General features: G+C 52.3%; 1 protein-coding gene across 1 annotated transcript; it reads left to right on the top strand.

The window, feature by feature from the left end:
- Positions 1-12,422: 12,422 nt before the first annotated feature.
- Positions 12,423-23,723, top strand: MADCAM1 (mucosal vascular addressin cell adhesion molecule 1). The gene is made up of 5 exons (XM_077331941.1): positions 12,423-13,509; positions 15,735-16,010; positions 17,965-18,270; positions 20,464-21,216; positions 22,474-23,723. The coding sequence occupies exons 1-5, from the start codon at positions 13,458-13,460 to the stop codon at positions 22,581-22,583; spliced, it is 1,497 nt and encodes a 498-aa protein (XP_077188056.1). The 5' UTR covers positions 12,423-13,457; the 3' UTR covers positions 22,584-23,723.
- The last annotated feature ends 838 nt before the right edge of the window (positions 23,724-24,561 follow it).

The raw sequence follows: 24,561 nt of genomic DNA, 5'->3' as shown, positions 1-24,561 counted from the left end.
CACCAAGTCATGTCTGACCCTTGGGGTGACGCCCTCTAGCGTTTTCATGGCAGACTCAATACGGGGTGGTTTGCCAGTGCCTTCCCCAGTCATTACCATTTACCCCCCAGCAAGCTGGGTACTCAATTTACTGACCTCGGAAGGATGGAAGGCTGAGTCAACCTTGAGCCGGCTGCTGGGATTGAACTCCCAGCCTCATGGGCAAAGCTTTCAGACGGCTGCCTTACCACTCTGCGCCACAAGAGGCTCTTCCAGTGCTGTGTACAATGGGACTATGACATCTTGTGATTTCGATGTGATGCCCCTGTTGATACAGCCCAAAATGGCACACACACACCATTTCAAGTGCTCGGGATATTTGAGGGAGGGGGAGGAACATAAAAGAACACATGCTGGATCCGCTCCAGTCCAACACAGTGGCCAGGATCCAGGGGTCCCTAGGAGGTCCACCAGTGGGGCCAGAACGCCAGAAGCCCTCCCACTAGTGCTCCCTGAAGCACGGAGCATCCCTGCCCCAAATATGCCGCCCCATTGACGGACCAAACTGGTTTCCCTCTGGCATTCATCTAGAACCTAGAGTGTGCATGAGCCAGTGTGGTGGGGCACTTGGACTTCCAGGCTAGTTCCTAGGAGTTCTACACCCAAGTTTCCACACTTGTGTGAAGCTTGCTGGGAGCCCTGGGCTGCGTCTGGTGCCCACAGAGCAAGGCCATTGGGGAAGTCTGGGCAGCAGGTGATGGGGAAGACCTCTCGGCCTAAGACCCTGAGCAGACAGTGCTGAGCCTGCCGGACCAGGGGCTGATTCAGCAGAAGGCAGCTTCATGTCAAGAGGTCAGTGTGGGTAGTTGTGGTAGTCAGTCTGTAGCAGTCAGTGGGAGCCAGAGTCCAGGAGCGTTCGAAAGGGACCCGTGACTCGCAAAAGCCCCTCCTGTGCTGCAAATTGTGTTAGTCTTAAAGGTGCTCCGGGACTCTGCCTCTTGTCTACCATGGCGACTTCACGTGCTCTCAAAAGCAAGAGTATTTTCCTAGAGAAGAAGTAGAGGCGGTCCCTCCCAGCAACAGGCTCCCACTGTTCTGAAGAGGGAGAATACAGTGTTTTCTGGAGCAGCCAGACTAGGTGGGGGCATGGGGGGCCGTCACAGTGAAAGGGGTGTCACTCGAGTGTCCCTAAAGAGGGGAAACAGGGGGAGGAAAGGGAGGCTATGGCCCTGACCATGGGGGGAAGGCATGGTGCAGGGCTCCAGGGTCTGTAACACATGCCACGTGTGCTGCATGGATCAAGTGGCCCTGCCTGGCAGAGAAGCAGCCCTCTTTCCTCTGCAGGAGGCCCAAGTGGTGACTCTCGCTGCCCTGTGAAGGCAGTTCTGGCTGCGTGTCTCCATGCGGAGTGACCGCATGGACCTTTACTGTTGGGCAGTGGCAACTGGAAGGAGGGGGAGCCAAGCAGAAAAGCTGACGGGTCTCATAGGCCAGTGGTCCCCAACCTTTTTATCACTGGGGACCACTCAACGCCGGGGACCACTCACCGGGGACCACTCAACGCCTTTTACTGAGGCCCGGTGGGGGGGTAGTTTACTCCTCTACTCTCAACCACTGCTCTAACGCTCTCTGATCGCTATGGTAATGTTTAAACATCCCTTCAAAATAAGATACAGACACGCCACAACAATGAAGTGTGTTGTAAAGGGCTGGGGGGGGGATGAAGTAAAGGGCCGGGGGGGGGAGGCATCCTTCAGGGCCCACCTCCAATTAGTCGAAGGTCCACATGTGGTCCGTAGCCCACAGGTTGGGGATCGCTATCATAGGCGGTTCCCAGGCATTTCTCAGGGCTTGCTCCTGGGGAACTTGTCCTCCGGAGAGTGCTAAAGGGGGGCCTAGTGTGAAAGGACAGTGGGAAGACCCTCCCTCCTCCCCCAGTGATGCAGGATTGCCTTGTCCAAACAAGGCTGCCCAATGGATGGCATCACCCAGTTCAGGGAGGAAACGGTTACGTGCCATAAGATGGAGGAAAGGTGTGTTTTGCCTGTTTGACAGCTCCCTGTCATCTTGATGGTCCCCTTGGATCAGGAACGAAATCAGAACTTGCTCCGATTGGTTTTTCCCCTCCTCTCAGAGCCTCTACCGGAGTCAAAGGGGACTTTATCGGGGGCCTCTGAAATGCCCCTCCCCAGGGTCGGAGCAGGCCCTGCGAGGTGGCTAGAGCGATCAGGGGCCCGTGAAGTGTGGTGGGTTGTGCCCCTCGGGGTAATAATGCTAGCGCTGTTGGTTGCTAGACAGTTGGTTGCTCACGGGTCTCCAACAGGGGCCCCTTCAAACCACCTTAGCTCCCTGGAGGGGAGTCTCTTGTCAAGGGCAGAGAAGACATGGGGAGGAGGGGGGGTCAGACTGTCATGCAGAGTTGTTCTTTCAGTTTTGGGAACTGCCTTTGCGGGGGGGGGGGGTCCTTGGGGATGTTTTTCTCCAGTCTGGAATAAATGCTGGGAAGGAGCTCATTTCCCAAGAAAATCATTTGATTAACAGGAATCCTTGCAGACTGCAGCTGACCTCTCAAGGTAAGGGCCGGGTTGGGGGGAGCTGCAAAGCCGAAGGGCTGGGCACGTGCTTCCACGGAGGGACGGGGGCCGGCACTCCACGCACACCATCGGAACAGTCCCTCGGCTTCCTTGGCCCCCTCCCAAACGGCCAGCCCTGGCCAGCCCCTTGACGCTGCCCTGTTTACACAAGACTTCCTTTCTCATTAGCCAGGCATTCCAGTGCTGGACGCCCCATTAATCTTCTCTCCATCCCAAGGAAGGAAAACCTGACCTTTTCCTGCCATTTCCTGCTTTTCTGGGGTTTTGTGATTTTTCCCGAGGAACGGGATGCTGGAGAAGTCTCCCTCCCCCCACCCCCTTTCTGGTAATCTCTTGGAAACCTTTCCAATCACAAGGGCACTTTTATTTTGCATTGTTTGAGTCCATTTCTTTGTGTGATGGTTCAAGGGTCAGGCTAGGCTCAGCGTCTAGGAGACCTGAGTTTGAATCCCTACTCTGTCATGGAAACTCCCTTGGTGACCGTGGGCCAGTCATGCACAGTCTAACCTACCTCACAGGATGGTTGTGAGGATAACAGGAAGGAGAGAATAAAGGCCTTGTAAGCTTCATCGGGTCCCACGGGGAGGAAAAGCAGAGCATTCACATATTCATAACCAGAGTGAGTCCTTCTGGTGGCTTTTCCGATGCTCCTGGACTGGTTTTAGCCCGGCCTTCTCTCAAAAGACTCAGGGTGGCATTGACAGTTCTCTTTCCAGTTCACCTTCATAATAACCCTGCGAGGTAGGCTAGGTTGTTGTAAACTTTGAGACCTTGAAAAGATTTGAAACTGTGTTTGTCCTGGCCCATCTTTGAAAACAGCTGTTCTTGCAAAGTAAATCAGCATCCGAGTGGGGGAAAGGAGGGCAAAGGTCTGTTCGTGGCAGCTAGGTGTAGGTGGGGACTTTTTTTGCCAGCAACTTCAGAAAGGCCAGACTCCCCTCAGAGCCTCTCTTTGCACTTAGACAACCAGCTATCAAGGTCAATCTAAGCAGGCCCACCCCCACCCACCCCTAAAGCAGCATATTTAGCTATTGAGGGAAGCAAACGCCTGGAATATGGAAACTGCACTACAGGACTGACCTCACTACAGGACTGACCTCATGCCAAGTGCTGCAAGAAAGCAATCAGAGCTTCCTCACAATGGGCTTTCTGCACAAAAGCAAAATAAAAAAAACAGCCGGGAACAGGTTGTTTACCTGGATCTCAGTAAGGCTTTAGACAAGGTTCTGCCTGATATTCTGATGGGTGATTTCACTGGCTGTTCACTGACAGCTCAACAGTGGAAGGGGCTGCCTCAGGAAGTGGGGAGCTCCCCCTCACTAGCGGTCTTTAAGCAGCAGCTAGACTGATCCTTCTCCTGGATGCTTGAGGCTGATCCTGCACTGAGCAGGGGGTGGGACTAGATGGCCTGCATGGCCCCTTCCCACTCTAGGACTCTATGAGTCTAGACTAGATGTTGGTAAAATGCAGTATGGATCCTAATTCTGTCAGGTGTACTTGTTAATAGTTCCTCTTGGAGAAGAGTGACAAGTGGAATATCCCAAGGATCTGTCCTGTGGCCTGCGCTGTTCAACATATTTATAAATTATTTGGATGAGGGATTAGAGGGGATACTTATTAAATTTGCAGACAATACTAAACTGGGAAGGGAAGCAAACACAACTGAAGACAGCAACAGAATACAGGATGATCTTGGTAGGCTCGAGAAGTGGGCTAAACTGAATAAAATGAAATTCAATAGGGACAAATGTAAAGTTCTGCATTTAGGTAGGAAAAACCAAATATACCAATATAGGATGGGGGAGACTTGTCTTAACAGTAGCATGTGCAAAAAGGATCTAGGAGTCTTAGTAGAGCATACATTGAACATGAGTCAGCAGTGTGACTCGGTGGCTAAAAAGGCAAATGGGATTTTGGGCTGTATCAAACGGACTATCGTATCCAGATTGTGGGAGGTAATGGTACTGCGTAACTCTGCTCTAGTTTGGACTCACTTGGAGTAAAGTGTTCAGTTTTGGGCACCCCAGTTGAAGAGAGATGTAGACAAACCGGAGCATGTCCAGAGAAGGCCAACCGAGATGGTGAGGGGTTTGGAGATCAAGATGTATGAGGAAAGGTTGGGGGAGCTTGGTCTGTTTAGCCTGGAGAGGAGATGACTGAGAGGGGATCTGATAACCATCTTCAAGTATTTGAAAGGCTGCCATGTAGAGCAGTGGTCCCCAACCTTTTTATCACCGGGGACCAGTCTCATGAAAGCTTTACTAGCATCCCAAACTGTAGGCAACAAGACCTCTTGTGTTAATATTAATTTGTAGAAATTCTTGAAGATCAATCTCACACTTTTGAAGGTTTTTGGATCCTCCAGTATACAGCCATTCATTCTCCATCTCCTCATTCATACCCACTCTACAATGAGACAGTTCTACTAATAATGGGTGATGATCTGCAAAAGTGTTGGGTAGAATTTCAGTATTTACAACCTTCGCTGAGATAGACTTAGAACACCAACACTGGTCAGTCCTGGAATAAGAGTGATGACGATATGAGCAGAATGTATACTGATGGCCACAGGTCAACTAGGGCAGGGGTAGTTTGCTGGCAGGGGCTCATGGGAATTGTAGTCCATGGACATCTGGAGGACCACAGGTTGACTACCCCTGAACTAGGGAAATGCCGTTGAAAATGCTTTCGGAAGCACTTCCAGGATAAGCATCTAGTCCCACCCCCTGCTCAATGCAGGAGCAGCAACCAGGATAAATATCTGTCCAGCCACTACGTAAAGACCGCCAGTGAGGGGAAACTCCATCCTAGAATGGGGTGGGGCCCCACAGGACATCTAGTCCCACCTCTTCTCAATGCAGGATCAGCGTCAAGCATCATGGATATTATTTGACCCCTTCCCACTCTAGGATTCTATGATTCTGGTTCAGCAGTGGAATGGGCTGCCTAAGGAGGTGGGGCGCTCCCCCTCACTGGTGGTCCTTATGTAGTAACTGGACAGATATTTATCCTGGTTGCTTTAACCTGTCTTACCTCCAAGGAGCCCAGGGCAGTGGATTGTGGTTTATTCTCCCTTTCATCCTCTCCTCCTGTGAGTTGGGTTAGGCTGAAAGCATCTGACTGGATACATACTTTTCTTGGATGCTTAGGGCTGATCCTACGTAGAGCAGGGGGTTGGACTAGATGGCCTGTATGGCCCCTTCCAACTCTATGATTCTATGATTCTATGATCCTGCATTGAGAAGGGGGTTGGACTAGATGGCCTGTATGGCCCCTTCCAACTCTATGGTTCTGATTCTATGACTGACCTGCAGTCACCCCAGCCAGCTGCTAGAGCAGAAGCAGGATTCGGACCTGGCTCCAACCACGCCACTCCACTGGTGCTCCTCCAGGTGTGCGGACTATCATTCTACGCAAAACGTAGCTCTTAACTGAGTGACCCGTAGAAGTATTGAGGCACCTGTGGAAGTGGTGTGAGGGCCCAATCGGAATTTATTTATTTATTTGGATTTTCATACCACCCATTCTTTCCCGCTCTGGGCGGTTTACATGGAATGCCTTCTTATGTGCCACAGTTTTCAGGTGACTCTTGCTACAGCTATGAAACCCAAAGCTCTTTCCCAAGCTGGTATGGATCTCAGCGGAAGTGTTGTGCATTTCCACCCCTGGAGACAGGAAGCCCAGCTGTTGATGCCCAAGGCTTTGGTGTGTTGTTGTTTGTTGTTCGCGTCCCTTTCTGAACTGGCCTTGAGACCTCTGCCCCTCACCCGTGCCAGGCCTGTGTGAGGCCCATTGTTCCCCCAAGCAGGTCTCGGGTCGTCTCCTCAGGGCCATTGGCGCCTTCCCTTCCTGCCTCAGGAGCCATCTTTGCCACCTCAGCAGTTCCTCGCTGGCAGGGGCCGTCTCTTGCCCTTTCCCCTCCATTTTCACGGCCCCTTCCTCCTGTGGTTGCCAATGGGACAAGGTGACATCCTGCACCAGCCTTCAGCGTCTCTTCTGACTGGCCCTATTGAAGCACAAGAGCCATTTCCAGAGATGTCGGAGGGCTTGCCGAGCTCTCTTGCCTGATCAGCTGAGGCAAACCACCCACCTGCGTTCCAATCATGCGTGCATGTTAATGGTGCAAAAAACCCATGCTGTTCTTAACACTTCTTTTTGGCACACTCCCATGTTTCATCAGGGTTCTGTGAGGAGTGGTATTGGGGGGACCAGGAGTGATTCCTGTGGAATTGAGGGAGGGCAGTAGGGATGCCAGCTCCTAGTTGGAGCCAAGGGACACCCCAGAATTCCAGCTCATCTCCAGAAGGAAATGGATTCTCCGGAGGGTAGGCTTCCTGGCAAAGAAAGAGACCCAAGGTGGATTGTGAAGGATTGCCCTAAATTAGACAAGTGGGAAACAACATGGCAGGTGGTAAGTGTAAGGTGATGGTGGTAAGTGTAAGCTGCCTCTTGTGGCACAGAGTGGTAAGGCAGCCGTCTGAAAGCTTTGCCCATGAGGCTGGGAGTTCAATCCCAGCAGTCGGCTCAAGGTTGACTCAGCCTTCCATCCTTCCGAGGTCGGTAAAATGAGGACCCAGCTTGCTTGCTGGGGGGTAAACGGTAATGACTGGGGAAGGCACTGGAAAACCACCCCGTATTGAGTCTGCCAAGAAAACGCTAGAGGGCGTCACCCCAAGGGTCAGACATGACTCAGTGCTTGCACAGGGGATACCTTTACCTTTAAGTGTAAGCTGATGAATGCTGGAGCCTCCTCCCCCTAACTCCCAATTTTCAATATATGCCAGTCTGAACTGGCTGAGACAGTGATGGAAAGAGGAACTCAAGGGAAACGGTTGGCCCAGCGTGCTGCAAGGGTGGAAAAGGCAGATTCCACGCTGTCCTGGCTGCTGAATCCCCACAAGGGATCCTGCAGAGCTGGGAAAAGCACAGAGGAGAAATGATGAGGCTGTTGGAGCAGCTTTCCTGTGCGGAAAGGCTGGAGAGTCGGGGACTTTTCCCTCTAGGAAATCGATGGCTAAGGGGGATAAGTGGTCAAGGTTTATACAGTTCTGCGTGGAGTGGAGGAAGTGGATAGAGGGAGCGTCTGTTTAGATCTGACAAAAGGAAATCCGTAATTTACTAAACAGCTAAATGTCAGCAGAGTGAGACAGGCGGATGGAGGAGAGGCCATCAGCGGGGACTCCAGCCAGCCTCCAGCTACAGAGGCATCAAAACTCATGCAGGGATGCTGGACTGGGTAGAACACTGGTTTTGAAGTGGTTGTGGGTGAGAACAAAATCGTACAGTTTGGGGGCTGAGTCCCACCCAGAACCACTTCAGATCTGGTGACAAGTTTGTTTGTTTGTTTATATGCCTATACACGTATACATGTATCTATACCAGGGGTAGTCAAACTGCGGCCCTCCAGATGTCCATGGACTACAATTCCCAGGAGCCCCCTGCCAGCGAATGCTGGCAGGGGGCTCTTGGGAATTGTAGTCCATGGACATCTGGAGGGCCGTAGTTTGACTACCCCTGATCTATACCTACCCCCCAAAAGGCTCAAGGCAGTCCACGTGAAACAGAAACGATACAGATAACTCCTTTTAACAATAATACAGTGATAATGGCAAGCAGCATAACAGAACCACAGAATAATATGGAGAATATTAAATGAACGCATACTGAAGGCCCAGTGGGTTGGGCAGAACTGCAGTGGGTGCCATAGGAGGGAGGGAAAGGCCCATGGGAAGTGGTGGTGGTAACCAGTTGTAATACTAGATTTTCAGTTACTACCTGGAGGTTGGCAACCTTACCCATAGCACTTTTGCTTTCTGGGTAAGCGTCCTTCATCCCAGCTCTACACTGGCCACCCTGCCATCAAGGTCATTCCCAAACCACATTGGATGCCTCTTTTCTGGTCAGACCCCTTCCCTGGCCCCATTCACAACCCTCCAGTAAGGTCAGCCAGGGCCCTGGGTTCCATGTTGCAGGTAGGCTGACTGGCCAACTTTACAGGGGTGTTATGAACCTGAACCCAGGACTAGCTGGCTGCTTCTGTGGGCGACTAAGTCTTTCGTGTTGGCTCTTCCCCACTGTCCCCTCACCACAGAACGGAGGGCGGCTCCTGTTTGCTGCCTGCTTGATGCCAGTTGACTGATTGTCTTAGAGAAGCCAGTGAAAGCCCAGAGCAGAGGCTTGGCTGCTTGCCGGAATCAGTTCCTGCGTCGCTGAACAAAACCAGGCCAAAAGGTGTGGGCAGGATTCTGGCGAAAAGGAAGCTCTGGGCTCAAGGAGGGGATTTTCCACCCCCAGAAACTTCTGAGAGAGGTCTGGACCAGGGCGGGGATTTCCCCTCTTTGCTGCTTGCTGCAGCTTTTCCCAGGTTATCTCCACAATGTTCCTTGGAAGAGGCCTGTTGCTGGAAGCAGAGCTGATTTCCCCCTGTTGTCCAGGACGTTTGCCAGAGGGGATTCCCTGGGCCTTGACACTGCCCTTGGAGGCCTCCAGGCAGTAAAATCGGGCACAGCACCTGGGGCTAAAGGTCACTGCAAAACAGAGCAAGGAGGGCCAGAGGAGAGGATGGGGTACAGAGCCCACAAGGGGTCGAGGTTAAGAGTATCGAACTCAGCTCTGGAAAACCTGGGCTGAAATACCCCAGTTGGGCCATGGAAGCTCTCCAGTCTGTCCATCTAACGTAGCTCACAAGGCTGTTGGGATGACAAACTGGAAGAGAGCAGAGTGACGTAAGCCACTTTGGGTCCACGTTGAGGGGAAAGGTGAGACAGACAGCCAGTGTGATGCTGTGGTTAAAGCGCAACACCCTCTAATCTGGAGAACCAGGTTTGATTCTCCACTCCTCTTCCACCTGCAGCCAGCTGGGTGACCTGGGGCATTTCACAGGTTTTTAAAAAGCTGTTCTTGCAGAACAGTTCTCCCAGAGCTCTCTCTGCCCCTCCCACCTCACAGGGTGTCTGTTGGGAGTGAAAGGGAAAGGTGTCTGTCAGCCACTTTGGAATTCCTCCGGGTAGTGAAAAGTGGAGCATAAAAAACAGTTCTTCTTTTATAAATGAACTAACTTCAAAGCCCGTTCCTAAGAACGGGCCCTGAAAGAGTCCCCTCCCCTGGCCCCTGGCCAGGCAGCTTAAGGTGGCTTTGGGCCGCAGCTCACAGCCAAATCAAGTGGTGCAGGTGGGGGCTGGGCAGCTCAGTAGCACGGCTGGAACAGAGCTCCTTAGCAGGCAGTCAGCAGGCCGGGAGGCCCTTGTCAGCAGGCCCAGCCTAGCAGGCCTAGAGGCCCTTGTTAGCAAGCCCTCCACCACGACCCTTTGTCCAGGGCTCTCTCCCCTTACCTGCTGCTGGCTCCAGGCACTGAGGCGTCTGAGAGCAAAGAGGATAGATAGAGTCCAGGGCCAGAGGGCGGGAGCTGCAGGGGCAGGGCCAATCAGGGCAAAGCTGACTGCACGCTGATTGGCCCTATTCCAACTTGGACAGGTGGACACATCCCACCCCCTAGACCGTTTCATAAATATATAGAGGAACAACAATGGATAAGGATGAGTTTGAAAAATATAAGATTTGCTTCCCATGCATTGGCAGCTGCTTAAACAATAAATGATGAGGTTCAGGTGGACAGCTGCAGAACAGGGTCTGGCTCGAGCAGGGGCACCTTGAAGGCCAACCAAGTCTCACTCTGGGGGGGCTTTTCGCATTCGTCCAAAATAGCACAATGGTTACTAATTGAAATCGCTACAGTTTTGCCGTTATGCACAACGTCGTTGACAATCTGCCACACACCTGAAACCGATCCGCAAAAAGCGCTTCATTGTAGCGCTTTCAGGGAAATCCCAAAAAGTGGATTCACCCTCCGGAAAGCGCTACACTCCTGCAACCAATCTGCAACACTAGCGGGAAAGTTCTGTGCGTTACCATTGTTGCGGTTTCTGCCAAGTCCCTCCCCCTGGCTCTCTCCTCTGATCTTCCGGGGAAGCGATGGCCATTTTTTTTTCTCCGGCGAGCCTTCGTTTACCCAGCGAGGCTTCCCTGGCTGCAGCCCCTCTGTTTAAAGTCACTAAGCACAAGCAACACAGAAGCCCGTTTGCTGGTTTATTTTCCCTTTATTTTTCACACTGTTTTCGGCCGAAAATTGCACCCATGGGGGGGGGGAATTTTTTTTTTCACTCGGGGGGAGCGTGGCAACGATGAAACGGCAGCTCAAACACCACCTGCTAGCTGGATGGGTCTCTCCGTAGCAGCGAATCAACGCAGATTCATTGCAACGGGTGTGTGTGTGTGTTTTTTTAAACCTTCCTTAAAGGGAAAGGGGCTGTTTTGGAGCATGCTAACGGCCGCCCATTGGCTGCTTGATGGCCAGGGGCAGGATGAGCTCAGCAATAGCGCTTCCTGGCTAGCAATTTTTGCCGAGACCGGAAGCCTGTGGGAAACGATAGAAACGCAACTGGATTCCACTACAAAGGCAGGTGTGCATAACGACGAATTCCACTATTTTAAATGGTATTTTTTCGTTCTGCAAACAATTTGCAACATGGATCCCGGTGCGGAATGGCCCCGGGGATCCGCTTTGAGGTGCAGGCAGACGTTGTGAAGGTAGGCTTGCCAACCTCCAGGTGGCACCCCACTGAGGTCCCTCCCTGCTTCAAATCCTGCCCACTCCCAGCTCCACCCCCAGTCCTCAGGTGTTTCCCAACCCACTTAAAGGTGCCACTGATTTCAAACTTGGTTCCACAAACCATCGGCGAAGAGACTGCGTGCCACTGGGAGAGCGCCCACTTTGCAGCAGAAGGTCTCCAGGCTTAATTGCCAGTTAAAAGTGGCATATAGGTAGCTGGGGTTAGACCAGACTCTGCTCTTGCTAGGAGAGCTGCTCTTGGCTCTTTGGAGCTCACCGGGCCAGTTGCCAATCATGGACTCAGGGACCTTCATGTGCCCATGGAGGAGCAGGGTATGCTATGGGTCCATGGGTGGGAAGCACAGCACATCGGTGGCACAGCAACGGCCCCGGGTTCTAGCCCTGCCATTTCCAGTTAGGCCAAACTGGACACCCCCACCCGAAAAACATGCAGAGAGCTCTACGGCGGCCTCTGGGTTCACCAAAGCTGCCTGGTGCCGTCCCTTTTAACCTTTTAGGCACATTCCATGAAAATAGATGCAGGTGGGGAGCCATGTTGTCTGAAGCAACAGAACCAAGCTCAAGTCCGGGGCACCACTGAAGACCAACAAAGCCTAATCCTGGGAATAAACTTGCATTAAAGCTGACACTCAGAATTAACTTTGTTGGGTCAAACTTTGTTCCCTGGACTCTAACTTTTTTCCCTTAGGCATCCTAAGTTGTTTCTTGCTTCTGTCGGCACATGTGAAAGGCAGCTGGGATTTAGGGAGGGTCCTTGGTAGGGTAACCAGGAGTAGTCAAACTGCGGCCCTCCAGATGTCCATGGACTACAATTCCCAGGAGCCCCTGCCAGCGAATGCATTCGCTGGAAGGGGCTCCTGGGAATTGTAGTCCATGGACATCTGGAAGGCTGCAGTTTGACTACCCCTGTTAGGCAGCCCACCTTCCTGAACAGCCTTTTTCTCCAGGATGAGTGGGGGTGGGGAATGTTTTAAATTTTATGTCATCTGGAGATCAGTTCTGGATCTCCAGCCCCCACCTTTAGGTTGGCAACACTATGCCAAGTCCCTTTCAGCAGAGTCAAAAGGGGAAAAACAAAGGGTGGGGGGGGGGTTCGTCTAGCTGAGACCAACCCCCTTGTGATAAGATTCTGCCCTATCTAGTTTCAAGGGCATCATAAGGGTGGGGAAAGGGGACATTTGAAGCAGGCAAAGTGGACAGTGGGCATGGGGGGGGGATCATTCAAGCCCTTGAGAGCCCTCTGGGGATTTCAATCAGCATCTTTACCTATAGGATTCTCCGACAGTGCTGGAGGGAAGGATTCTGCTGCCAGTTGTCTTTGGGCAGACGGAGAGAGGTCTCCAGTGCAGCAGACAGAAACAGGAAAGGGCCCGCCCCTGGACATGAGCTGGGCCACTGGTAAAACCACACTGGTAGGCTAGAAGGGGCCTTGCACACCCTCAGAGTGAATTGCTGTGCAGGGTGAGCTTCTTGGCCAGGAAGACGGGAGCCTGGAGCAGGGACTCTTGGAGAGAGACCACAAGCAGACTCCCGGGAACAGATGGTGGTGCCTGCCTATACTCATCGGGAGGGCCTGAATGTTTTGGCCACAGAGAGATGGAAGAATTCCCTGTCCCCAAAGCAGCTGCTTGGAAAGAGGTTTGGGGGGGGATTAATTTGGTAAGCAAGAAATCATTTCTCCTGGTGCCCCCTTTGGAAATGGATTCCTGAAGGAACTTTTGCAGAGCATGTTTAAAGACCACAGCAAAGTGCATCCTCCTGGGTGTTCTTTCAGCCCAGCTCTCCTTGGCAGGGCTGTTGTGAGGACAAAACGGGAACAGGAGAAACAGGGAGGCTGTGCTGAGCTCCTTGGAGGAAAGGAGAGCTGAAAACATGAGAAATGATTACTCCATTATGAAAATGGAAGCCTATAGATCCCATCTAAAAATACTGCCCTTTGTCCTTTGGGACTCTGGTCAGGTCATTCAAGAGTTAAGTGCTCTTTCTATTCCCCCCCCTTTTGTCCCGAATTTGTGCATCGTGGGGGGCTACAGAAGGGGGAGGGCATTTTTCGTTTGTTAGCCAGCGGTGTGGGTGGGGACTCCCGGTTTGTATTTAAGAGGTTCGCCATCCATGATTATGGGCCAGGAAGAGAATTGCCACCGGTTGAGCCTCTCTTGGCATCCTGGCTCTGAAGGAAGGAAGCGACCCAAGTCAAAGCTATTAAGCCTTGCTTCAGCTCCCCGCGAGGGCAGATCCATCCAAGAGGGAAAGAAATGGGAGTCCTGCTGCCTGCTCTCCTGCTCAGCGTGGTCTGGAATAGCTGCGGTGAGTTGCACGGCCCATCCCTTGAAAAATCAGCCCGCTGCGGAGGTGAACAGCTGAGGGTTTTCCTCTAGGTCTCTCGTGCCTTTCAAAGCACTTGGGATGTCGGCTAATAGCAGAGGAGGGTGACCTGAGAGGCCCTTGAGTGTGGGGGACTCACTGCCACAAGCTACGGCCTTGGTCACCCCCCCCCCCCCTCAGCTCCACTTCAGAAGTAGAGGAAGTTCTAACCGGTGCTTTCTAGCCGGGCCAGCCACGCAGAATCTCCACGCTCCGAGGCAGGGAAGACCATGTGCAGGAGGGCTGTTCAACACTGGATGCAGGATACGGGACTCAGTGGCTTATGTTCTACTGGCCGTGCAGGCAGAATTTCCACAGGTGGAGGTGTTGCCTCCATTCCTTGCCTTTGAAAATCTGGGAAACTGCTCTGTCCGTGGAATTTCTGACTGTTGCACGGCTGCTAAAAGCACAGAGTGAGCAGGAATGAGAGAAATTTTATGCTGAGAGAAGTTTTATGCTGCTACCCGCCACGAGCCTTAGGGGAGTGGCGGGCTATAAATCTAAATAATGATAATGATAAAGTCAGAACTACCGGCTTTATTGATTTACTAGAAATTAAGTCCACTGTAGAAGAAATACAGCGGGCGCTGGGGATTTGGGAGGAAGAACGTAGGAAAGGAAGGAAGAAAAGGGAAGGAGGAATGGGAGGGAGAAAGGGGGGCAAGGGGTGGGTGAAGGGATGGATAGAAGGAAGAAAAAAAGGAAGAGAGACAGGAAGAAAGGCAGAAAGCCCGCAAGCGAGCAAGTGAGAGGGAGAGAAAGAGGGAGAGAGAGGCAGAAAGGAGAGAGAGAAATAGAGGAAGGAAGGAAGGAGGCAAGGCAGGCAGGGAGGTAGGTGTAATGGGATGGGACCGCGGGGGGGGGGAAGGAGGGTGTGTGTGAAGGCCCCGGGGGGGGGGGCAGTCATGAGGGGGGGCGAATTGGGAGTGGGGGTGGCAGGGGAGGAGTGCTAGCGTGTAGGCAGCTGGGCGCGGGAAGCTCCCGCCACCCCCTCCTCCCCCGAGGGCCCGGCCTCCTCCTGGGAAGCCTTTCCCCCCACCCCTTAGAGTTTGGCCCCTTCGAGTTTTTATCCCGGACTTGCCCCGCCCCTTTCTCCTCCCACATTGCCCTTAGCGTTTTATTGTTACCGCTCCCGTGGAGCGGTTTACAGATTTTGAACCTGTAACAAAAGTTCTTCTGTAATCTTCTTGTCGTCTACCAAGTTAGGATACAGCACAGCCGTTAATTCCCAAATCATGCCGTGTTAGACTGTAGTTCTGCAGTCAGGGTCTACTTTATTTTTTAAGTCTGTTCTAATCCTACTTCCAGGAGCTTTCTAGTACATATAATTGCTTGTGTCTACATGACACACGGCCCTCTTCTTTGTGAGCATTAAGCCAGACATTAAGCCCCAAGTGGCACGGAGGCTGCAAGCAAGCCACCTGGGCCGTGCAAGAGACAGCATTAACCTTTCTAAAGGCCGTAGCCACATGGCAAAAGTCTGAGTGCATGACATGAGCCAATATGGTGGACTAGTTAGTCAGGTGTCAGGGCTTAGGCCCTGAAAGAGCCGAGTTCAAATCCACACTCTGCTAGGAAGCTCCCTGGATACTTGTGAACCAGCTGGTCTCTTTTGGCCAAGCCCACCTCACAGAAGTGTTGTGGAGAAGGGAAGGAGGAAATGAACCAGACCCATCAGCAAGGATGAAACATCAAGCCCACCTTTCACATGAACCCCTTGGCATTTACACTGGCCACTTTACAGAAGTTTTGATACTAGTTTTCATTGTGACCTGAGGGGTGTTGTTACCACATTGATACCGAACAGGGTGTGGTGGGGCCGGATCCAGATCTTGATGGGCGCTCGGCAGAGCATGTTCACGGCTCTCCCCACAAACACCCAGACCCCTGCCCTCTCCTCCCTCCCCACGTGCCTGTGCACCCTTCCCCTGCTTGCTCGGACCCTTCCCATGCATGCCCTTTCCTCGATTGCACTGGGAGGGCCACTGTTCTGTGGCAGAGCTGGGCAGCCCAGGTCACTCAGAGGACAGGATATGGGCAAGGGGAAGGCACCCAGGCAGCCCTGGCAGGGGAGAAGACAGAGGAGGAGGAGACAGAGAAGATAGCCAGCCCTTAAATTGGAAGCAGTGAGCACTAATACTGGTCTTTCTCCCTTCTGCCGCGAGCAGCTCGTCCCCCGAGGTCCAAGACCCCCCTGACCATTCATCCCAGTGAGCCGCTGGTGGAAGTCGGGGGCTCCATTCAATTGCACTGTTCCTTGGCTTGCCTGGGAGGCAAAGTGCAGTGGGAGGGCCTGGACACCGACCTGGGAGACGTCATCTCCAACCACACGACCAGCATCCTGACTGTGAGCAAGGCAGCCGTGAGCGCAGAAGGCACGAAGATCTGCACGGGCCAATGCCAAGGAAAGGTCTTCCAGAAGACTGTGCAATTACAGGTCTATTGTAAGTCGATGGTTTCATGTGCGCGCGCGCGTGCGTGTGTGTATGTGCATGTTTGTGTGCATGCGTGTGCACGCACATGGGGTGGCTTAGGGAAGCTGCTGACTCTGCTGGCAGAGTTTAGGCACGCAAAGGACGGCAGCACCAGGCTGTTCAAATAATAGAATCGTTTTTATACAGAAGAGAAACAACTTGGTATAGGAAAGGATGAGAGAGTTCTGACTATCTGACTGCTCTGTTCCGCATTCCTTCTGCCTTTTGCGTTCTGGAGGCAAGCAGGGAGGAAGTGTGCTCGAAAGAGCAGGAAGCTTCCATGAGCCAATCAACACACAGGGGAGATTATTTGGAAAATATGCAAACTACGCATCTTTTTTGATGCCCCCCTGCAGTACGTTCCCCATCTTCTGTTACATTATGCACATTACAGAGCTCACATGTTCCCATGTAGCCCACACACAGTCAGAACATTTGTGAAAATTCTATCGCCGTTAGGATATCTGTGGCCGTTCTGCATCATCACAACAGCTCAGCTGAGCTGAGGCAGAGATTTCCTCAAAAGTCAGCTTGGGAGGAGCAATAACGGAACGGGCCGTGTGTCCCTGGGTCAATATGCAGATGATATCCGGTCAAATAAAGGCCCCATTAAATCATAACCAAAGAACCCTCTTTGGATGGCTGGCGAGGTTCTACAGCATGAAAGCTCTGTGGCGTTGCTAGTCAACATGTCCAAGGCCTGCTTGTCCTGAGGTGACCCCATGGGTGGGGGCTAGGCTGGAAGCGGAGGCTTCCCACCACTGGCCCACGCTTGCTCATTCCAGTCAGGCTCTGGCTAGGAAGGGAGGGCTGATAGAAGCAGCTTTCCCAGCAGCTCAAGGCAGAAACTCAAGACAGGAAGCGTGCACCCAAATCCAGATGGGCTAGTATAGAATCCTAAAGTTGGAAGGGGCCAAGCAAGCCAGCTAGTCCCACCCCCTGTTCAAAGCGTCCCTGACAAGGTTTGCCTAGCCGCAGCTTGAAGACTGCCAGGGACGGGTGCCCACCATCTCCAGAAGCAGCCCATTCCACTGATTAACTACTTGTAGTGTAAAAAATAATAATAATCCTAATATCCAGCCAGTACCTTTCCTCCTGTAACTGAAACCCATCATTGAGAGTTCTGCCAACAGGAACAGCTTCCTGTCCTCCTCTAAGCAGAAGCCTTTCCAATCCTTCAAGAGACCATCCTCGTTGCTGTGGGGGGCCTCAGGAATAAACAGCTTGAAAGGGGGATTAGATAGATTCATGGGGGAGAAGTCTATTGATACTTCTAAGAATGGTGAATGAGGAGAAACTCCACTTCTGAATCTTAGTGCCAGGAAGCAAGATCGGGGAAGGTCGCAACATCTCTGCCCCATCGTTCCCCCTCCAGAAGAACTGGTTGGCCACTATGTGAGGCAGGATACTGGACTAGATGGACCTTCACTGTTCTGATCCAGCAGGGCTCTTCTGATGTTCTTAGGAGGGCCACAGCCTCTCTGCCCTGTTGTTGGCCATTCAGAGAAACTGGTTGGCCCCTGTGTGAGATGGGATGCTGGATTAGATGGACCCTCGCAGGTCTGATCTAGCAGGGCTCTTCTTATTTTCACTGGCTGCATTCTGCCGACATATTTTCTTAAGTAAATCCAGCTCCATTGGCCTGGGTTGGGCAGAAGGCCAGGTTCCCAGCATTCTTCCCAGGTCTGGCCAATCCAGAAGCTTCAGTGTGTCAGCCAATCACTGAGCCCAAACTGGCAAACCCCAGTTCAGTTTAGTGTTGGAAGGAAATGGTGAGATTTGACTGGGTACCATTTGACCGAGTACCAACCCAGGTAGCTCTAAAGGTCCTTGCAGTTACAGCTTCAAGCCTCAAAGTTCACAATCATCCCAGTGTGGCATGCCTTAGATTCTGTCCTGACCCCCCACCCCACCCCCCTTTCAGCTCTTCCAGACTCCCTGCAACTGGACTCCCAACCCGTGGAGCTCATGACTGGGCAGCCAGCCCATCTCTCCTGTCTGGTGAGAAACGTGTACCCTTCTGAGGCCTTCACGCTGAACTGGTTCCAGGGAGATGAGAGGGTGGAACGTCACGTGGACAAAGAGATGGAGGATGCCGACCTGTTTACATTCCGTTCCAAACTGGAGAGCCCAATGGCTGAAGAACAGACAACCTATAGGTGTGAGGCACAGCTGCAGATTGGTCAGCACCTGTTCCACCAAAGTAGGACATTAACCATTCAGGCCAAAGGTAAGAGCCGTGAGCAAATGGCCCATTTGCCCAGTGCCCCCAAGCAAGGTGGTAGGTGGGCTAAGAGTGGGGAGAGAGCCGTCGTCTCTGCCCTTGTCCTGCAGAAGCCCCTCCCCTGTAGTAGAAGTCCCACGCCCTCTGGAGAAGCAGCCCCACCTCAAACCAAAGACATTTCTTAGCCTGATTGGAGAGGCCAAATAGGCAGGAGTAGAGATGTTTGAGGTTTGGCTCAGTGTGTGATTTTGCTGCAGAAAGGTCAGACTGTCTGATGAACTACTTTGCTAAACCTAAGGTGCCATCATTCTGGAGGCCCCACTTCAAGAAGGACGTAGATAAAACTGAAAGGGTACAGAGGAGAGCGACGAAGATGATCTGGGGCCAAGGGACCAAACCCTATGAAGATAGGTTGAGGGACTTGGGAATGTTCAGCCTGGAGAAAAGGAGGTTGAGAGGGGACAGGATAGCCCTCTTTAAGTATTTGAAAGGTTGTCACTTGGAGGAGGGCAGGATGCTGTTCCCGTTGGCTGCAGAGGAAAGGAATGATGGGTTTAAACTACAAGTACAACGATATAGGCTAGATATCAGGAAAAAAGTTTTTCACATTCAGAGTAGTTCAGCAGTGGAATAGGCTGCCTAAGGAGGTGGTGAGCTCCCCCTCACTGGCTGGATACACACTTTTCTTGGATGATTTAGGATGCTTAGGGCTGATCCTGCGTTGAGCAGGGGGTTGGACTAGATGGCCTGTATGGCCCCTTCCAACTCTATGATTCTATGATCATCCACAGACTTCTTATTCCAACCCTCTACTCCCAAGAGATGCTGCAATTCAAGGTTATAATTGGAGTCCAACTTGAAAATAGTTTCAGGCAGGTAGCCACCACATTCATCTGTAAAAGTTGTAGTACAAGAACAAAATATGTGTCCGGTAGCAACAACACAATTTCCTAGTGCATAAATTTTTGTGAGTCAAAGTCAGATATCTAATGAAGTGAGCTTTGACTGCCAAAAGCATATGCCCTGGCAAATTTTACTGGCCTTCGCAGTGCTACTGGACTTCAGTTTTACTCACCTTGAAAGAGTAATATTTTCTACTCTGCTCTTGATTCCTTATTTAGGGACACAATATGATTCAACGCAAGAGCCTCTTGTGGCGCAGAGTGGTAAGGCAGCAGACATGCAGTCTGAAAGCTGTGCCCATGAGGCTGGGAGTTCAATCCCAGCAGCCAACTCAAGGTTGACTCAGCCTTCCATCCTTCCGAGGTCGGTAAAATGAGTACCCAGCTTCCTGCTGGGGGGGTAAAGGGTAATGACTGGGGAAGGCACTGGCAAACCACCCCGTATTGAGTCTGCCATGAAAACGCTGGAGGGCGTCACCCCAAGGGTCAGACATGACCTGATGCTTGCACAGGGGATACCTTTACCTTTACCTTATGATTCAATGCAGACGGCTTCCCACCCGGACAGCTCCAAGGGCCAGTCTCTAGCCGTTGACCAGCACCTGTGCCCTCCGGCCTTTTCTGAGCCAAGTTAGCTTTTGGCTTTTATCTCAGGCAAGGCAGGGCTGGTGGAGAGGTGGCAAAGATGGACCATGTGAACTTGTGCAGAGTTACTCCCATCGATCGCTGATTTCAAAGACTGGTGCAGACTCAGCACAGCATTGCACTGTAAATTTCCTCTGTCCCTAGAATTTGGCAAGTGGGAAGCTCCAGCACTGTCCTCTAAAAGTAGTCCTGTGTTGCAGGGTGGCATGTTCAATGAAAACCCAAAGCACACAACAGCCCTGCAGGGGTAGATTAGGCTGCCAGGATGGGGCTGGCCCACTTTGACCCAGCAAGCCTCTGCCCAGAAGGAGACTCGGACCATGTTCTGCTGCCTCAGCCCAAGGTGGCCGCCCATCTGCAGCGCCTTCCCGTTCAGTTGGGACTGCCAGCTCTGGGTTGTGCCTGGAGCTCGAGGGGGGGGGGAACCAGGGGAGGGGCTGGAAAAGGTAGAATGCAGCGAGGTAGAATGCCCTTGAGCCTTGAGCTCCCCAAAGCAGTAATTTTCTCCCTGTTGTAACCCCAGGGTGATCTCCATCTCCTGCTGGGCGGCTGGCAGTCCTCGTTAACCGTAGCCGGACCCAAACCAGCCTCCCAGCGTAGGCCAAAGATCTGAAAGTGAAATATTTAAGGGAGTCAACTGTTTGCTTTGCAGAGACCCAGCCTATGGCCTCCATGACAGGCAAGGCCTCTTCCCAGCCAGCGACCGTGACGGCTTTCGGGGCGACTCCAGAGAGGCCAGTGGGTGCCACCGAGGGGACTTCTTCTCTTGCAACGCTCCCTGGACGCCTCCCACCCCTCCGATCCACTGAGCATCCCACCGTTCGGACACTTCTTGGTGCCATCACAGCTGCCCCTGATCTGGCCTTTTGGACAAGCCCCGCCCTGGGCAGATCTCCTTCCAGTGGAGCACCTTCTCCAGCACAGATCCCCCTGGGGGAAGCCCCGGCAGTCTCTCCGGAGCCTGCGGGTGGAATGGACTCTGCGGGGACTGGGAGACCCGTTCCTGAGACCTCCGCTAAGCCGGGGGTCCCTTCCAAAGCCCTCTCCCCAACAGACTGGACACTGGCCCCCAAGCACACCTCTCCCTCCAGCAGCCTTCCCACCAATAGTACGGCTGCCACAGGGGTGGCTCTCTGCAGGCCTGTGATCACCCCTGTGCCTCCTCAAGGGACCGTGGGGAGACCGCTTCGCATCACTTGCCACGCACCAGGGTGTTCCAAAGACATCCAAGTCCGGTGGGTGGAAACTCCCATGGCTCAGTCCCGGTACCACCAGGAGAGGGCTGAGGGCCAGTCCACCCTTGCAGTCGACAGGGTCAGTGCAGAGTACCAAGGGGTCTACCGATGCCTTGCAATGACCAGCCAGCCGAAGGTGGCCAGCGTCCGTCTCGAGGTGGAGCACCATGGTGAGTAATTCCCTCACACACGCACACGCACACACACACACACACATATACACATCCTCACACAATGGCAAATTTCTGAGCAGAACTGCTGCAGTTGCTTCTCCCGAGGTGGGGTGAGGGACGAAGGCATGGGGATGGGGGGTGGGCCAGGGATGGATTTGATTTCCCCTCTCGTCCACAAGTAGCCAGCTGGGTGATCTTGGGTTAGTCATGGTTCTCAGAGCCTTCTCGGCCCCACCTCCCTCACAGGGGAAGCGGAAGCCACTTTGAGACTCCTTTGGGTAATAAAAAGAGGCGTATGAAACTACTACGCCAAACTACATAGACCATGGTGTATGTTCTCCAGCATCTCAGTCAGCTTGATACCCTAGTTCGCAGTTCTTCCCTCTATCCCAGTGGTCCCCAGCCCCCAGTCCGGGGACCGGTACCGGTTCGTAGATCAGTTGGTACCGGGCCGCGGCTCCCCCTTGTCCTCCTCCCCAGCTGCGGCCTCGGGGGCTGCCCTGCCACTCTGCCACTAGCTCACCTTTGGTGCTCTCCGGTGGCCACCATAGCTGGGGCTCCCCCTCGGTGTGGCACTGCACAGCTGCTGTGGCCCCCCAGTGAGCGGCGGGAAGTCAGGGGTCCCTCAGCGACGTCCCTCAGCAAAAGACGACCCCCCCCCGGGCCTCAGTAAAATTGTCAAGGGATGACCGGTCCCTGGTGATAAAAAGGTTGGGGACCACTTCTCTATCCGATTGATGTGAAGAAGGTCATGGCAGAATCCTTTGAAGAAGAGTTGGATTTCATACCCCACTTTTCACTGTCCAAAGGAGTCTGAAAGCAGCTTACAATTGCCTTCCTTTGGTCCCCCATGAGGTCAGTGGGGCTGAGAGAGCCCTGATGTTACTGTTCGGTCAGAACAGCATTATCAGGGCTGTGACTAGCCCAAGGTCACCCAGCTGGCTGCATGAGGAGGAGCAGGGAATCAAACCCAGTCCTCCAGATTACAGGCTGTCACTCTTAACCCAGTCACCAAGCTGGCTGCTCCCACTGGAAGCTGTGCGGCTGCCTGTATCCCCACATCCTGGTGCACCCCCACATCCTTAGTTTGTCATTTGTGGTATTTCTACTCCTCACCTGTTTCAAAGTGGATGCCAATCCACCTCCCTGCCAAGATTGACCCTCTTTCATGCCACGCTCATGCAAAGGGTGGGAATGGTGGACTTGATGCTCCCAGGGGCTCATATTGCATCTTCTTTTCATTTCTCTGTCCAGCTGCGTTCAGTGCCAGCACGGTGATCACCATCGGGGCTGCAGGATCTCTCGTGGGGCTGTTCATTACCAGCTACGTGTCTCGGCGACTGTGGCAACAGCGTGGCAGCTAGCACTGTGTGGTTCCATTGTTGCACTGTTCTCCCTGTGAGGCCACTGGCCCGAGCGGGACTTGCAAGGAAAGGCACAGCTGTCCCAGCGGAGGCACTTCCCTGCAAAATGCCGGTGGAAGAGAAACTCTCCAATTTGGAAAGTATACTCCTCTGCAGTGGTGTCATGGTTTCATTTTAGGCTGGACAATGGTCTTATGTGGGTCCTCTCTTAGAAGAAGAAGAAGAAGAGTTGGTTCTTATATGCCACTTTTCCCTACCCGAAGGAGGCTCAAAGCAGCTTACAGTTGCCTTCCCATTCCTCTTAGGTCGTTGAATATACTTCAAATATGAAGCTACCATCAGTTTAGTTGCTCCAGAGTCCATTCCGGAAGACACCCCTGAGACCAAAACCTGAGCCGGTTTCCCCTCCAATATTTTGCATGGGGAAAAGATGGCCAAGGACCAGGCCTACTTAGGATGCCGAATGAGACACGCCCTCTCCCAAGTCCAGAGATAGGAGCCATTGTCTCTCAGTGTGTCTATGCTACAGATTTACATGGGATTAACAGTCATTCCTGGACTGCAGGAAGCTGAAATTCCCAAAGAGACTTTGGATTGAGCTGTCCCCAAAACACAGATCACAGCAGCCTTTGGGGAAAGTAATTACTGATGGAAAGTAAGAGTTTGTGGGCTAGAAATGCTCTTAAAAAATTACTTGGTCTAGCCAAATGAAATAGAAGCACAAGCGAAGAGAAGCACACAATGCAAAACTAATTCCTGGGTTTTAAAAACGGGTGGCTTTTGTAAAAGGCTTAGATGCATGCATGGAGGAGATCCCTGTTGCTAGCTGCAGAGGCCAAGGATGGTGACATCTCTGGCTTTAATGGGGCTCTTTCTGTGGTTGCTAGATAGCAGGAGAGACCAGCATGGGGGATGGTGGAGGGTGCTGGTTTCCCAGGGACAGGATGGCGTGAGGAGCTGACTGTGCTTTTGGTTTGTTTCTCAGACAAGAGGGACTATGGTGACAACCTGCATTGACTGCTTGTGCGTGATCATTTTGGGGAAAGGAAATGTATGCTTCCAAAGTCAGATCAGTACTATGGAGATATGATGGTTTTGCTATGCAGATATTATTATTTGTAATAAAACCAACCTTTTCTACACGGTTATCAGGTCTGTTCTGTATCACTGCTGCAAAGTGAGCTCTCTGTCAGCAAAAGCGCCTTTAAACTTGAATCTTCTGGCTGCATATTCTGCCTTGCCCCTCAAATACTTGCATCCCAATGAAATGTGGTGAGACTAAGAATGTGCAACGAGCCTTAAGTATCCAGTCAACATAATGGCTGAGCCGGAGACTTGAATTCAGGTCTCCTCAATCCTTATACTCTAACACTAACAACACTAAACTGGCTTCTAATTCCCAGGACCTTCTTAAGTAACTAAGATATTTATATCCCACTTTCCCCATAAAAGGCAACCAAAAGTGGCTTACAGCATCCCTCTTCCCTCCTTCATTTTAGTCTCACTAAAACAACTGTGAGGTCTCTGAGGCAGAGGTTTAGTGCACATGAGCACTGTCACCAAAAAAGACAGGTCGTTTGTGAACATTCCGTGTCATCCCTGTGATGTGGCAAGATCTCCGACATCACGTTAAGCCGCTAGGCCAGGGGTAGTCAAACTGCGGCCCTCCAGATGTCCATGGACTACAATTCCCAGAAGCCCCTGCCAGCATTCGCTGGCAGGGGGCTTCTGGGAATTGTGGTCCATGGACATCTGGAGGGCCACAGCTTGACTACCCCTGCGCTAGGCTATCCCCAACAAATTTGATTGTGAATGGTTTGTATAAAATTTCAGTCCTTGTCTGGTCCAGGTTTTCTTTTCCTGAACTAAAATAGCACTTTTACAATTAAAAAAAAATATATATATATTATTTCTGGAAGAATAATGCGGATACCTGCATGCAGAGTCTGATCCTTCTGCAGCACATCTCACTCCCGCT

This window comes from Paroedura picta, chromosome 4, assembly GCF_049243985.1.
Source record: "Paroedura picta isolate Pp20150507F chromosome 4, Ppicta_v3.0, whole genome shotgun sequence".
Lineage (NCBI taxonomy): Eukaryota > Metazoa > Chordata > Lepidosauria > Squamata > Gekkonidae > Paroedura > Paroedura picta.
This window is presented reverse-complemented; position numbering and strand designations above follow the sequence as displayed.

Excerpts from the sequence above, each read along its gene's own strand:
- MADCAM1 (XM_077331941.1), top strand. The coding sequence starts at position 13,458 with ATGGGAGTCCTGCTGCCTGCTCTCCTGCTCAGCGTGGTCTGGAATAGC. Across the intron at positions 13,510-15,734 it reads CGTGGTCTGGAATAGCTGCG|CTCGTCCCCCGAGGTCCAAG; the intron begins GTGAGTTGCACG and ends TGCCGCGAGCAG. Across the intron at positions 16,011-17,964 it reads TGTGCAATTACAGGTCTATT|CTCTTCCAGACTCCCTGCAA; the intron begins GTAAGTCGATGG and ends CCCCCCTTTCAG.